We start from the raw sequence: 13,127 nt of genomic DNA on the forward strand, positions 1-13,127 counted from the left end.
GAACAGTACTTTTACTCCCCTTTTCTGTCCCTATCTCTCCTTTTAAACCACTAAGAGTGCCCTCCGATCAAACTCAATGGACTGACATTGCTATGATATTACCGGGCTTATGCATGCATTAGGCATGGACCACCGTTTTCTCACATGGGATCCAAAACCTCACCCTGTCTAGAGGCTCATGGGTGGCTCAGTCAGTTTTGTCTGACCCTTGGTTTCAGCTCAGGTCTGATCTTGGGGTCGTGGGATCAAGCACCATGTCAGGCTCTGTGCTCAGGGCAGAGTCTGCTTGGGATTCTCTCTTTCCTTCTATGTGTGCCTCTAAAATAGATAAATAAATCTTAAAAAAAAAAAAAAACTCACCCTGTCTTGATTGTCCCCCCTTTTTTTTTTTTTAGATTTTATTCATAGAGACACAGAGAAGCAGGCTCCATGCAGGGAGCCCAATGCGGGACTCAATCCCGGGACTCCAGGATCACTCCAGGATCACACCCTGGGCTGCAGGCAGCGCTAAACCGCTGAGCCACTGGGACTGCCCAGCAGTCACTTTTCTAAAAGTCCTTACTGATTGCCCCTTCTACAGCTGCCTCCTTTTAGACGCTAGGGCTCCAGGGTTCTACCTTTAGTTCCCTTCTTACCCACCCACAGCCTCTTTGGGAAATGTCATCCACTCTCATAGCTTCACCTTTTCACCTCTAACTTCCTAGTCTTTTTTTTTTTAAAAAAGATGTATTTATTTATTTATGAGAGAGAGAGAGAAAGAGGCAGAGACACAGGAGGAGGGAGAAGCAGGCTCCATGCCAGGAGCTCGATCCCGGGACTCCAGGATCGTGCCCTGGGCCAAAGGCAGGCGCCAAACCGCTGAGCCACCCAGGGATCCCCTAACTTCCTAGTTTTTACAAAACCTGACGCCCCATGGCTCCTCCCCTGCCCAGTGACAGAAGCCTAAACTCTTGACTGTGGCATAGATTCTTCTAACCACACTGTAAGGGCATGCTATGGGCACATTTCACCTGCCTAGGCAGGTGAAACTCAGTGTGTCCTCAATAAAGATTCATGGAAGGGAGGGACCCCTGGGTGGCTCAGCGGTTGAGTATCTGCCTTCAGCTCAGGGCATGATCCTGGTCCTGGGATCTCGTCCCACATCCGGCTCCCTGCAGGAAGCCTACTTCTCCCTCTTCCTGTGTGTCTGCCTCTCTCTCTCTTTGTCTCATGAATAAAAAGTAAAATCTTAAAAAAAAAAAAAAAAGACTTGTGTGGAAGAGAGAGATTCTTCAAATTAGCCAAATTTCTTTGAGTTTCCTTTCTCAACATCTCCATTTTCTAGAACTCCTGTCCTGCCCCACTCAGCATCCTCCAGAGAATTCTGATCTGCATATACTAATATTTTGTCCTCAGTCTAGAGCAAGAGTATGGAAACTACTTTCGTGCTTATCCCATCTCTCTGCCCAACCAAATCCCAGTATCTCTACCTTGGCAGAAAGCTCCCAGGACATGGAAATAATTGGCATCATCATCCTGATACAAAATCTTGGATACATGTTTAATCTATGAAATTTTCTGATGACCTATAGCAGAATTGTCCCACTCTTCCTGTTCTAGCTTTATACCACTTTACACCTGATATATCGTGGGAAGGTATAGTCTATGGAGGTCTGTCTTCCCACAACACTCCTCAAAGACTCCGTTTCTGTTTTGTCTCTAATACTCAACAACTCACTTCCTTGAACATAAGCAGGCATTTGGAAAAGTGCATTCAGTAAGAATGCCCTTAAGCTTACGGTTTAGTAGGGGAGATGAGACACAGACACAGTTTTGAAGTATATGATAAATGATATTAAATACAGAAGGTATTCATATGTCTTGTGGCCTGAAAGGCAACACATTTTCAGATAAATACTTACAGAATTTCTAGATGAACAATTCTAGTGGTCAGAAAGGAAATATGTTTTTCTTTTTTCTTTAAGATTTTATTCATTTATTCATGAGAGGCAGAAAGAGAGAGAGAGAGAGAGAGAGAGAGAGAGAGAGGCAGAAGGCAGAAGCAGGCTCCATGCAAAGAGCCTGATGTGGGACTCGACCCCAGGACTCCAGGATCACGCCCTGGGCCGAAGGAAGACGCCAAACCGCTAAGCCATCCAGGGAATCCCCAGAAATATGTTTTTCACTTTGAAGTGGATTGGCATTTAAACAGAGTTGTGAAGGATAAGCAGGACTTTGGCAGATAAAGAAAGGTGGAGGAGTAAGAGTATATTCCAGGCTGAGAGAAATGTAGGTAGGTGAGCAGTGATCTTGTTTAGTGGAGGCTTGAAGAGAACAGGCTAAAAAGACAGGTTGGAACAGGAGGAAAAAGATCTTGATGTTACACTAGAAGAGTAGACTTCATTTGATGGCTAATATAGAATTTAACAGTTTTTGAGTGGTAGGATGACACCCTCAGAGCTTACTTTAGGGAGATTCATCTGGCACTTCAGAGATGTATCCCCCAATGACTGGAAGATTACCTGGCATATAGTAGATCCTCCATAAATATCTTGAATATTTACAGGACCATACTGGGAGTTGTCATTTAATGATGGAGATTTGTAGTGAAAGGCAACCATCTAGATCAAATATTTTCAAACTGACAAATATGCACATAACTTCATCTTGACCTTCTTTATTTCACTAAACTCAGTATTCATGCTCCAATTATTATCCCCCTCTGTAATGACTCCCACAGGGAACAAAAATCCACCTCCCTGCATTTTCTCTCCATTGAGTTCTTTCCTCCATAGCTACACAAAAGAAAGTTGTTTTTAAAAAAAAAGTTGGGATCCCTGTGTAGCTCAGCAGTTTAGCATCTGCCTTCAGCCCAGGGCGTGATCCTGGAGTCCTGGGATCGAGTCCCACATTGGGCTCCCTGCATGGAGCCTGCTTCTCCCTCTGCCTGTGTCTCTGTGCCTCTCTCTCTCTCATAAATAAATAAAATCTTAAAAAAAAAAAAAAAAAGTTGTCAGGGCACCTGGGTGGCTCAGTCAGTTAAGTGCCTTCAGCTTAGGACATGATCCTAGGGTCCTGGGATGGAGCCTCCACATAGGGAGCCCCACTTAGGAAGTCTACTTCTCCCTCTCCTTCTGCCCCTCCCCCACACTCATGCTCATGCTCTCTCAAATAAAATCTTAAAGAAAAAAAGTTGTCTAATCCAGACCTCTTTCACATGACAGTCTGTCAAATTTTGTGTAGAGTCATCATGAACATGGTTTCCCCAGCCCTTTCAATTATATAATGTATTTATCAGTATTCTAGTCACTCCTCTGGAATTGGCCTACGTGTCACATATCAATGCTGAACAGTGAGTCCAGAGATGTCCTAATTAATCCATTCTTCAGGCCTGAAGGGCTTTGGAATGATCCTGCATAGCATTACCTTATCTGCATATGGAACTTTACAAGCATGTTTTCCTTTTCTACTTCTCCAAATCCATCCCTTCCTGGTTCAGGCCATCATCACCCCAGGCCTGCATCCTGGGTCCGTTTTTTGGTTCCTTGCCTGCTGCTGCCACCCCTGAACTCCTTACATCATATTCACAGGTGGACCAGCAAACACTCATTGAGCACCTGTGATGTGTGGTGCTCAGGCTTCAGGCATGGCTTATGAGTAAGACAAGGCCTGTCCTTTAACTGCAGAGGTGACAGCCATCCTCTGACTGCACCACGTGTAGAGGGTTCCACAGTGAGGGTGGAAAGCTGCATTCCAGCATAGATTGGTGGAAATGGCACCTGACTAAACTTTTGTTTTTGTTTTTGTTTTATTTTTTTATTTATTTATGATAGTCACAGAGAGAGAGAGAGAGAGGCAGAGACACAGGCAGAGGGAGAAGCAGGCTCCATGCACCGGGAGCCCGACGTGGGATTCGATCCCCGGTCTCCAGGATCGCGCCCTGGGCCAAAGGCAGGAGCCAAACCGCTGCGCCACCCAGGGATCCCTGTTTTTGTTTTTTTTAAGTTAGAGTTGAAAACAGAGGAGCATTCCATGCTGTCACGGGGTAGGACGTTAGGAGTTTGAATGGACGGTGATTTAGGGGACTCCTGAGCAAAGGGACAGAAGCTCCCGATAGGTAGCAGCATGGCAGTGCTAAGTGTCCTCGGAAGGAAGATTAGAGCAGGTGAAGAATGATCCCGAGAGCCATCCGGGATGAGGAGTCTGTTCCAGATGATCAGTAGGGTACCAACCGTATCTCCGGAAAGCAGCACTCAGCACTTGCATCTCGCAGTGGAAGACACTGAAGCCTCGACATTTGGACTGGGAGCTCTGCCGAGCAGTTGTTGAAGAGGCGGCTGCAAAGCAGCTCAGGACCTCCCCTCCTCCACTCTGGCAGTGCGCCCCTGGGTGGGTCATTAATTGGTGGGAGCCTCCTTGGCAGGGCTGTGGCGAGCATTAAGCGCGATAATGGGTGCCGAGTGTGGCCTCGCGGTACGAAAAGTCACTAACACTGGGACGATTTGGTCGGGCGGACCCCGCGGCTACTCCACGCCAGGAACCCGATACCCAGGGTGGAGGGGGGCAGCAGGAGCGAGGACCCGGAGCGCGAGCAGCTGCAAGAGCAGCGGGGGCACCCGCACTCCTCGCCTGCCGACCCACGCTGCGCGCCCCTTCCTCTGATTGGACGGGAGCAGCCCGGGGGGCGGGCGGACGGGAGGGAAGGCAGAGATTGGCTAAGCGTGGGAAGAAGGCGGAGCCTTGTCGGGGAGGGAGGCGGAGCTTGGCTCCTAGGGCTAGCCCGGTCCCCCCGCTGGGATTCCGCCCGGGGCTGGCGGCTCTGAGGCCTTCCAGATAGACGACCCAGCAACCGGTGACGCCGCCCGCAGGAGGCCGACGACTGGTCAGCCGGGGACGCGGGACTGGAGCGTGACTCCCTATCTCGAGGCGCCTCCCAGCTGCCCCACTCGGCGGCCGCGCGCTCCGCCTGCCCCTTCCTCCGACGCCCCAGTCCCGCGATCCGGGAGGCGGGGGCGGCGAGCCGGCTGAGTGGGGGCTGCGCGGCGTACAAGGAGCCAGTCGGCGACCGGTGAGGGGACCAAGGGGCTGGGGGGGCAGGGTTGGCGCGGGGCGGCGACCCCCAACTGTCGTCGTCTCCCCTCGCTACCGGCGGCTGGCGTCTGCCGCTGTCGGGAGCGCGGCCCCGGCAACGAGTGACCGCGGCGGTGCGGCACGCGCGATTGGTCGGCTGCGCCCGCGGCCGCCGGGCCTTGCCGGCCTCTCCCGGTGACCTTCGGGGCCGGCGGCCCCGCGACGCGGACCTGGCCAGGCCGAGGCGGATCCGGAGGGCAGTGTCAGCACCAGGCTCCGTCGGCGCCCCCGCTCCTCGCTACGTTTTTGCTGCCCTGTCCAGCCCCCAGGGTAGGCCGGCGCTAGGGGCGAGGAGCTGCGGGAGGACCCGGGGCTGCAAGGTTCGCCCAAGGAGAACCTGCCTAGCAACTCGTGACGAAAGTAGATTGAGGCGCCCGGGATTGGCTGCGCCGCGACCTACCCAGGTGCGGCGTTCCTCCTTCGGTGAACCGCTTTGTGCACTTGCGGGTTAAGTCCCCACCGACTAGCCTGAAACTGAGTAATCCGCTTCCACGCTGGCTCCGACAGCTCCCGGGGTGTGGCCTGCGGCTACGGAATGCCCACGCTCTCCAGCCGTGCGGAGAAGGGTTCCTCGGGGGTCGGGGAAGGACTTCAAAACTCTTGCAGAACGTTTAGAATCCTTGCGGGGGGGAGGTGGGTGGGTGGAGGGGGCAGGAGTCAGAACCCGTATTCAGGGTCCCTCCTCAGAGGAACTGTCTTGAGCAGGGCAAAACCTAAAAACTCCTATTTTAACCTTCTTTTCTTTTCTTTTCTTTTCTTTTCTTTTCTTTTCTTTTCTCTTTCTTTCTTTCTTTCTTTCTTTCTTTCTTTCTTTCTTTCTTTCTTTTTTATTTGACACAGACAGCGCTGGGGCGATAGCGCACAAGCAGGGGAGGAGCAGCCTCCCCGCTGAACAGGGAGCTGGATGCGGGGCTCCATCCCAGGACCCTGGGATCATGACCTGAGCAGAAAGCAGAGACTTAACGACTGAGCCGCCCAGGCGCTCCTAAACCTTATTTTCATATGAAACGTTAGGATAGCTTCCTTTACTGAGTTTTCCCAGGCACCTGAAGTCCCCTGTCCAAGGTCACACAGCTAGTAAGGAGGAACTGCCTCTGTGGTTCTTTCATGGATGTTGGCAGTTCCATTTCAGTAAACCAAAGCAGACTACTTGCGGTATGTGCAGTATCAGATAGGGCTAGGGAGGATACGATGACTGGAGAGAGGCCTCCTCCTCCTGTAACCTAACTTTTGAAAGAATTATTTCCAAATTAATGTATTTTTTAAAAGCACTGAGTGCCATCCATGTGCCCAACTTCTTGCTAGTCCCAGAAAAGGTGTAAAACACCTTCCCACATCCCAGTTCTGCGATGCTTTGCCCTCTGTGGGTTGCAGTTTTGGGCAAGTGTCAAAGGAACCTAGGGAATAGACTATCCTACTATATATGTTCTATCCCTGCCGACATCCCTATCTTCTTCACACTTTCCAGTGCACAGGAAAAGCTCTGTGAAGGCAAAACTTCCAAAAGAGTGTATTTGGATCACGATCAGGCTTGGGCACTTGGGATGGGAAGCAGCACTTCCGAAAACTTGTCGGACTGAATCTGAAGCTGAAAGGGGCAACTTCTTTTGAAGTACTGGACCTTGTTTCTGTTATGGAAGAAAAGAAAGCAAGGAGTAGCCATTCTGGTGCTCTAGATTCCATCCTCCCTACCTAGAAAAGGGGCTGAAACCTTCCTAGAATGTATGAGAATCACTTTCTTGTTACTTTCATTGATTATTCAGAATAAAGGCAAAGGGGATGGGGCTGTGGGTTATGGAGTTGCTCAGCAGAGCTTCTGTGAGGAGGGGTGACTGTAGCAGAGCCCTGGATAAAGAGAGAGAGGGGCTTTACAAGTGGAACTAGAAGTGGAACAGTCCCAAAGTAGGCAGTTAATTTTACTAATACATTTCATTTAACCCAATATATCCAAAATATTATCATTTCAACATACAACATTAAACAATATTCACGAGGTAGTTTGCATTCTTTATTCATACTAAATCTTTGGAATCAGGAGTGTATGTAATCCTTACAGCACATCTCAATTTGGACCAGCCACATTTCAAGCGCTCAGTCACATATGGCTCATGGCTTCTGTAGTGGACAGTACAGCTGGGACAGCCCTCAGCCCCACTCCTGTACCAGTTTTACCCAGCTCTGGCTTCAAGAAGGAGGATCGCTTGTCTCTTCATCCTGCCCCAGAAATATTGGCCCAGCAGAACAGATAACCAGAGAAGAAAATCTTTGTACTAACCAAAGGATACAACTCAGAAGGAAAAGAACTAAGATGTTCTCATAGTAGATTGTTAGTTAATGTACTAAATCCGGATGAATTATCATACATCTCTAATCTGTAATATGTTAGATATGGCATGAAATACCTGCAACATCTATTAAGAAATAAACAAAAAAGGGCAGCCCCAGTGGCGCAGCGGTTTGGCGCCACCTGCAGCCTGGGGTGTGATTCTGGAGACGCAGGATCGAGTCCCACGTTGGGCTCCCTGCATGGAGCCTGCTTCTCCCTCTGCCTGTGTCTCTGCCCCTCTCTCTCTGTGTCTATGAATAAATAAATAAAATCTTAAAAAAAAAAAGAAACAAAAAAATAAAGTGATATATAAAATTCAGAAGTTTATTTTTAATCAATTGTGAACGTTAATTTTTTCATTAGCTTATCTTAGTACCTGTTTATTAATTACACATATAATATTTGCAAATATTTGTAAGTATTAAATGCTTGAAAAGTACTAAAATATTTTATTTTTTCTAAAATATTTTAAAGTATTGAACTATTAGGACTTTTTGCCAACTCATAATTACCTTCTTCCCTCTTTCCAAGCCCTGGTACTTATTCCTGTTTCCTTCTGTACTTATTTACTTAAAATAAATATATAACAACTTGAAGACTCTCAATTGGGAAAGTGTCTAGGATAGTCTAGAATTTTTTTGTACCATAATATATATATATATTTTTTTTTTTTTTTTTCTTTCAGATTTCCTCCCATTCACAGACCCTTTTGCTTCCAGGGCAAACTACATCATGGAATGAGGTACACAAGAGAGACCTGAGGGCTGTACTCTGGCACTCAGTTACCAAATCAGCCCCTAGATCAGGGTCTGTCTTCCCTAACATTTGTAATGGGGGGAAATTGTATCTTTGTGTAAATGCCATTTTTGTAGGCATGTTTTTGTTTGTGCATTTGTCTTGCCTTCCTTGGGCATGTGCCCTGGGAGACAGAGGGTGGGTTCCCAGAAACTTGGCCTGAGAGGTCTCCATGGTCCCTGGAGACCCCCAAGTGATGTGGAGCCCTCATTAGTATGCACATTGCTCTCTTTAGCATTTGGATCAAACACTTGAGTCCTGAGGGAAGGTTTTATTCACAGGAGGGCAACCACTCTTTTGAACTGACAGCCTAGAATCGACAGCCCAAGTGTCTGGGCCGAAAGTTCCCTCTGGAAGGATGGGCTCCCTTTAAAGACTGCTTTTGGGTCTGCAGAGGGACTCCTTCCCCTGCTTGTAGCTTTTGCTTAATCTCGTATCTGTGAATAAGGTGTCTAGGATTTAAAACACTGCAGATCAAAAAAAAAAAAAGAGAGAGAGAGAGAGAGAGAGAGAAAGTGTGGGAGTGGAGGAGTGTGACAGATGAAACAATAACAAAATGTAGGTAGATGCTTAGGTGAGGGGGTGATTCATGATATTCTTTAGTTTTTTATATTTGAAAATGTCCTTTAAGGCAATACCCTTTTCCCTCCAGGAAATACTCCCCTCTTCTATCTCTCCCTGCCTCTGTCCCCTTTGCTCAATGTAAATTCATGTTGTCCTCTTACTTCACCCTGCAGTGTACAGAACATCCTGTTACAAAGGCATGAGAAGAGAACATCCTGTAGTGGCCACTCCTGCCCATCGTGGAGGGAGCAGAAACTGCAGAGCTGAGGTTTGTGGCTTTCAAGGCTTTTTTCAATGGATCCCATTTATGGGGTGTTTTAAGCAGAGCTGAGTATTTAGGATGTTTCTATCTGCCAATAAGAAAATGCTGACCATTTTGTTTGCTTCCTCTCCCTGACCTGTTGAGTGACACAGCCTATATATATATATATTTTATAGAAGCTATATCTAATCTTCACTGAATTTAGCTGGGACCAACCCATGGGCCTCGGGGAGAACAGTCAGTGATGGGGCCTGCGGGAGGTTCTGTACAGAAAGGCTGAGCCCGCCCCCAGACAGCTACCTGGACCAACCTGTCAGAAAGATACAGGGATAACATCAGAGATAAACAGGGCAGCAGATCAGAGTCCGTCTCCATAATGGAGCTTCTCTGCTAGTCTGGATTCTCCGATTGCTGGAGCTAGGGCAATGAAAAAAGACTGGAGAATGTTTACAAACAACTGGGATGACCTGAGAATTAGGAAGGAATGCTCCTTCCTTCTCCCCATGTTTCCTGAAGATGGGAAAAGCACTCCTAGGATAATGCCATTAACTTTCAATATTGTTCTTTGTGGATGATTCATGTTCCTTTCTGCTTCTTTCCTGAGTCCTGAGTTGCTTTCTCAAGGCAAAGCCATGGAACTTTGACATGGAGTGCTTATTTATCAGGTGCTGTCCAAAGCAAAGGTGCAGTACTTTGGGGTTTCTCAGATAACCATCCCTTACCCGGGCCCCAGTCGTCTCTGAGACTTTTGCCCAGACTGCTGCTTCTGCACAGGTACCCTCCTTGTCCTTCCAGCCCAGGCCTGGCTGGGTTCACACTGGGGACTTAAAAAACCAGAGTCACAGAGGAAGGTGTTGCTGTCATGTAGGCCCAGGGGCCTTCTCATTGCCCCTCCCCCGTTGGTGTTTCCTAGTGCATCTCCAGGCCGAGACACAAAACAGGCTGGCTATTCCTCATCCCCTCCCTCCCTCTCTGAATCCCTCCTGCCCTTCCTGGTTGCATGAGGGCCCCCCTCCCCATATTCTAGGAGTCCTATGGCTTTGTCTCCTCTCGGAGAATGCAATCCGGGAGACGGCCTGGCCCTGGCCGAGGAAGTTATAAGAGACAGGGTCCCTGGGCTTGCCTCTCCATTCCCCAAGGTGTAGCTGTTGCAGCTGTTACTGTGGCTGACAGCGACTTTCTCCCTGTAGGGCTCTGAGTGAGGGGTGAAGCTGGCTGCAGCCCACCCGAGAAAAAGCTGCAGAGCCTGCCCACAAGAGAAGGAACCTGGTGTCTGCCAGCCAGCTTCCCAGGCCTCCCGTTCCTCCCTCTGCCACCCCCTTTGCAGGCTTTCGGAAAACCGAGTACCACGCAGTTGGAGGAGGTGGACCCCGGAGTGGGAGAGGCACCTTTCCCGGCCAGCCTGGCCCCAGCCTGCATCCCGAGGGCGCCCCCGCCGAGCCCTCGCCATGCTCGCGGGATCAGAGGCGGCGGCGGCAGGAAGGCCCTACGTGTGCAGTGAGTGCGGCAAGAGTTTCCGCTACAGCTCGGTGTTGCTGCGCCACGAGCGCGCCCACGGCGGCGACGGCCGCTACCGCTGCCTCGACTGCGGCGAGCGCTGTGCCTCGGCGGCCGAGCTGCGCGCCCACCGGCGCGCCCACGCGGGCCAGACGCTCTACATCTGCGGCGAGTGCGGCCAGAGCTTCCGCCACAGCGGCCGCCTCGACCTGCACCAGGGCGCGCACCGGCGGCGCAGCTCCCGCGCTTGCCGCGCCTGCGGCCGCCGCTTCCCACACCACCCGGCTCTGCTGCTGCACCGGCGCCGCCGGCACCCCCCCGAGCGGCCGCGCCGCTGTCCCCTGTGCGCCCGCGCCTTCCGGCAGAGCGCGCTGCGCTCCCACCAGGCGCGGGCGCACCCGTGGGCCCTGCCCGCCGTGCCCGGCCCCCCGCCCCTCCGCGGCGCGCAGGGCCCTCGGGCCTTCGGCAGCCACACGGGGCCACGGAGCCACGCCCGCGGCCGCGCGGCCCCGAGCCCCAGCGAGTCCGCAGGGCCGCCGCCCGCGCCGGCCACGCACCAGTGCGGCGTGTGCGGGAAGCGCTTCGGCAAGAGCTCCGTACTAGCGCGCCACCTGCACACGCACTCGGGGGAGAGGCCCTTCGCGTGCCCCGAGTGCGGAAAGGGCTTCCCGGAGAGCGCCACGCTGGTGCGCCACCAGCGGACGCACACGGGGGAGAAGCCGTTCGCGTGCGGGGACTGCGGGCGCCGCTTCAGCGAAAGCTCCACCCTGGTGCGCCACCAGCGCAGCCACCAGGGGGAGCGGCCGCACGCGTGCCCCACGTGCGGCAAGGCCTTCGGGCAGCGCTCCGACCTCGCGGTGCACCAGCGCATCCACACGGGCGAGAGGCCCTTCCCGTGCGCCGAGTGCGGCCGCCGCTTCAGCGACCGCTCGGACCTCACCAAGCACCGGCGCACGCACACGGGCGAGAGGCCCTACCGCTGTGAGCTGTGCGGCAGACGCTTCACGTGCGTGTCCAACCTCAACGTGCACCGGCGCAACCACGCCGGCCACAAGCCCCACAAGTGCCCCGAGTGCGGCAAGGCCTTCGGCGTGGGCTCCAAGCTGGCACTGCACCGCAAGACCCACCTGGGTGAGCGGCCGGCCCCGTGCGCCGAGTGTGGCAAGTGTTTCAGCCACAGCCGTTCGCTGTCCCAGCACCAGCGGGCCCACGCCCGGGCTCGAGCCGCCGGCGCTGCCACCCAAGCCACCGCAGCAGCCGCAGTCCTCTTCGCCAGGCAGGCAGAGCAGGAAAAGCCTGGCCTCTGGTGTCCTAGTTGAGGGACACCTGCTGAGAAGCGTCTTGGGAGGCGGCTGGGCAGGGACTGAAGCGCTGGCACAGCGACTGGGGCACCCGGCAGGCGGAGGCCCGCGCGAGGTCACCGTGGCTGCCCGCGGCCTTCCCACGCCCCCGCTGGTAACCCTGCCACAGTCCCCCCGCTTTTTGCCTTGCCTGCTCCCCCCCCACCCCGCTGTGGATGCAGGGAGCCTCGGAATTGAGCCAGGGCCCGTAGAAGCCGGCTGCCGCCACTGTGCCCTCAGATGTTTCTTTCCTCTCTTCCCACCTGTGCTGGATCTTCTCTTGTCCCAGCCCCTTTTTCCAGCCTGGGCCTCCTCTCGCTCTTCTTCCTGGGGACTTTTGTCGTCCCACCTCTTCAGGTAGTGACCACAGATGTGGCTACAGCGACAGCCCACCCACCTTGTGGTCATCTTGCCTCTTGGTTCTACTTGACAGTCTCTCTGCCGCTTTCTCCCTGGGCTCTGAGGGATGGGATTTGTAGGCAGATGATGGGATCGCTCATTTCAGTGAAAGATCTCATGCCAGAAGTATGCAGCCTGTGGGAGAAAGCCTACCTACCATGACAGTGGACAGGAGCCCTCAGCAAAGCACCCACCTGCCCCATGGGTCAGACATGATCACGGTGCCAGATCAGAGTGCCTCTCCGGGCAATATTCTGCAGCTAGGGACATTAACTTTGGGACCTGAACTGAGACCCCATGGGGTCCATAAAGCAGAGTATTGTCAAGTGGAGCTTCAGAGTGGGATTTCCAAATCAAACTTGGAGCCATGGGGAACTGAGCTACATGGAGCCAACAGTACAGAAAGTCTGAATTGGCCAGCGATTTTTTTTTTTTTTTGCTTATGGCTGGAGAAATAAAGATTGTTTGGGTTCCAGATGCCAAGATCCTCCTTTATCAAAGCTGAGGCCATTGTCTTGGCAGACTTAGGAGTGATCCTAAGGTATTCAAGGTAGCTCAGTGATCTTGCACGTACAGCCCCCTTGATTTTGCATGCAAAGTCAAGACTCCTCAGGCATACACATTTGGTTCTCCCGGATAACACAGTGTACGAATATGGCTTAGGCTCACATACCTCCATTCCTGCTCACATACCTTCATTCCTCTCTAGTGTCCCAGCCTGCCCTCCTTGAGTGCAAGAATGGGTATGTATGATGATAACCCACAGAAAAGAACTGCAAAATGCCAAAGCAAACTGGGAAAGACAGCTGGCTCCTTGAGGTGGGGGCCCGCAGAG

The 13,127-nt window shown here is 52.2% G+C and overlaps 1 protein-coding gene across 4 annotated transcripts; it reads left to right on the top strand.

Annotated features, from left to right (window-relative positions):
• Positions 1 to 4,917: 4,917 nt before the first annotated feature.
• Positions 4,918 to 12,769, top strand: ZNF672 (zinc finger protein 672). Of its 4 annotated transcripts, XM_072763000.1 has the most exons (5): positions 5,019 to 5,513; positions 5,950 to 6,831; positions 8,121 to 8,177; positions 8,968 to 9,062; positions 10,384 to 12,769. In XM_072763000.1, the coding sequence occupies exon 5, from the start codon at positions 10,505 to 10,507 to the stop codon at positions 11,870 to 11,872; it is 1,368 nt and encodes a 455-aa protein (XP_072619101.1). In that variant the 5' UTR covers positions 5,019 to 5,513; positions 5,950 to 6,831; positions 8,121 to 8,177; positions 8,968 to 9,062; positions 10,384 to 10,504; the 3' UTR covers positions 11,873 to 12,769. The 4 variants fall into 4 exon arrangements, with proteins under 4 accessions (XP_072619100.1, XP_072619103.1, XP_072619101.1 ...); XM_072762999.1 differs by lacking the exon at positions 5,950 to 6,831 and having other exon boundaries at positions 4,918 to 5,047; XM_072763001.1 differs by lacking the exon at positions 5,950 to 6,831 and having other exon boundaries at positions 5,384 to 5,513.
• The last annotated feature ends 358 nt before the right edge of the window (positions 12,770 to 13,127 follow it).

This window comes from Vulpes vulpes, chromosome 7, assembly GCF_048418805.1.
Source record: "Vulpes vulpes isolate BD-2025 chromosome 7, VulVul3, whole genome shotgun sequence".
Lineage (NCBI taxonomy): Eukaryota > Metazoa > Chordata > Mammalia > Carnivora > Canidae > Vulpes > Vulpes vulpes.

Coding starts and splice junctions, on each gene's coding strand:
- ZNF672 (XM_072762999.1), top strand. CDS start 10,505: ATGCTCGCGGGATCAGAGGCGGCGGCGGCAGGAAGGCCCTACGTGTGC.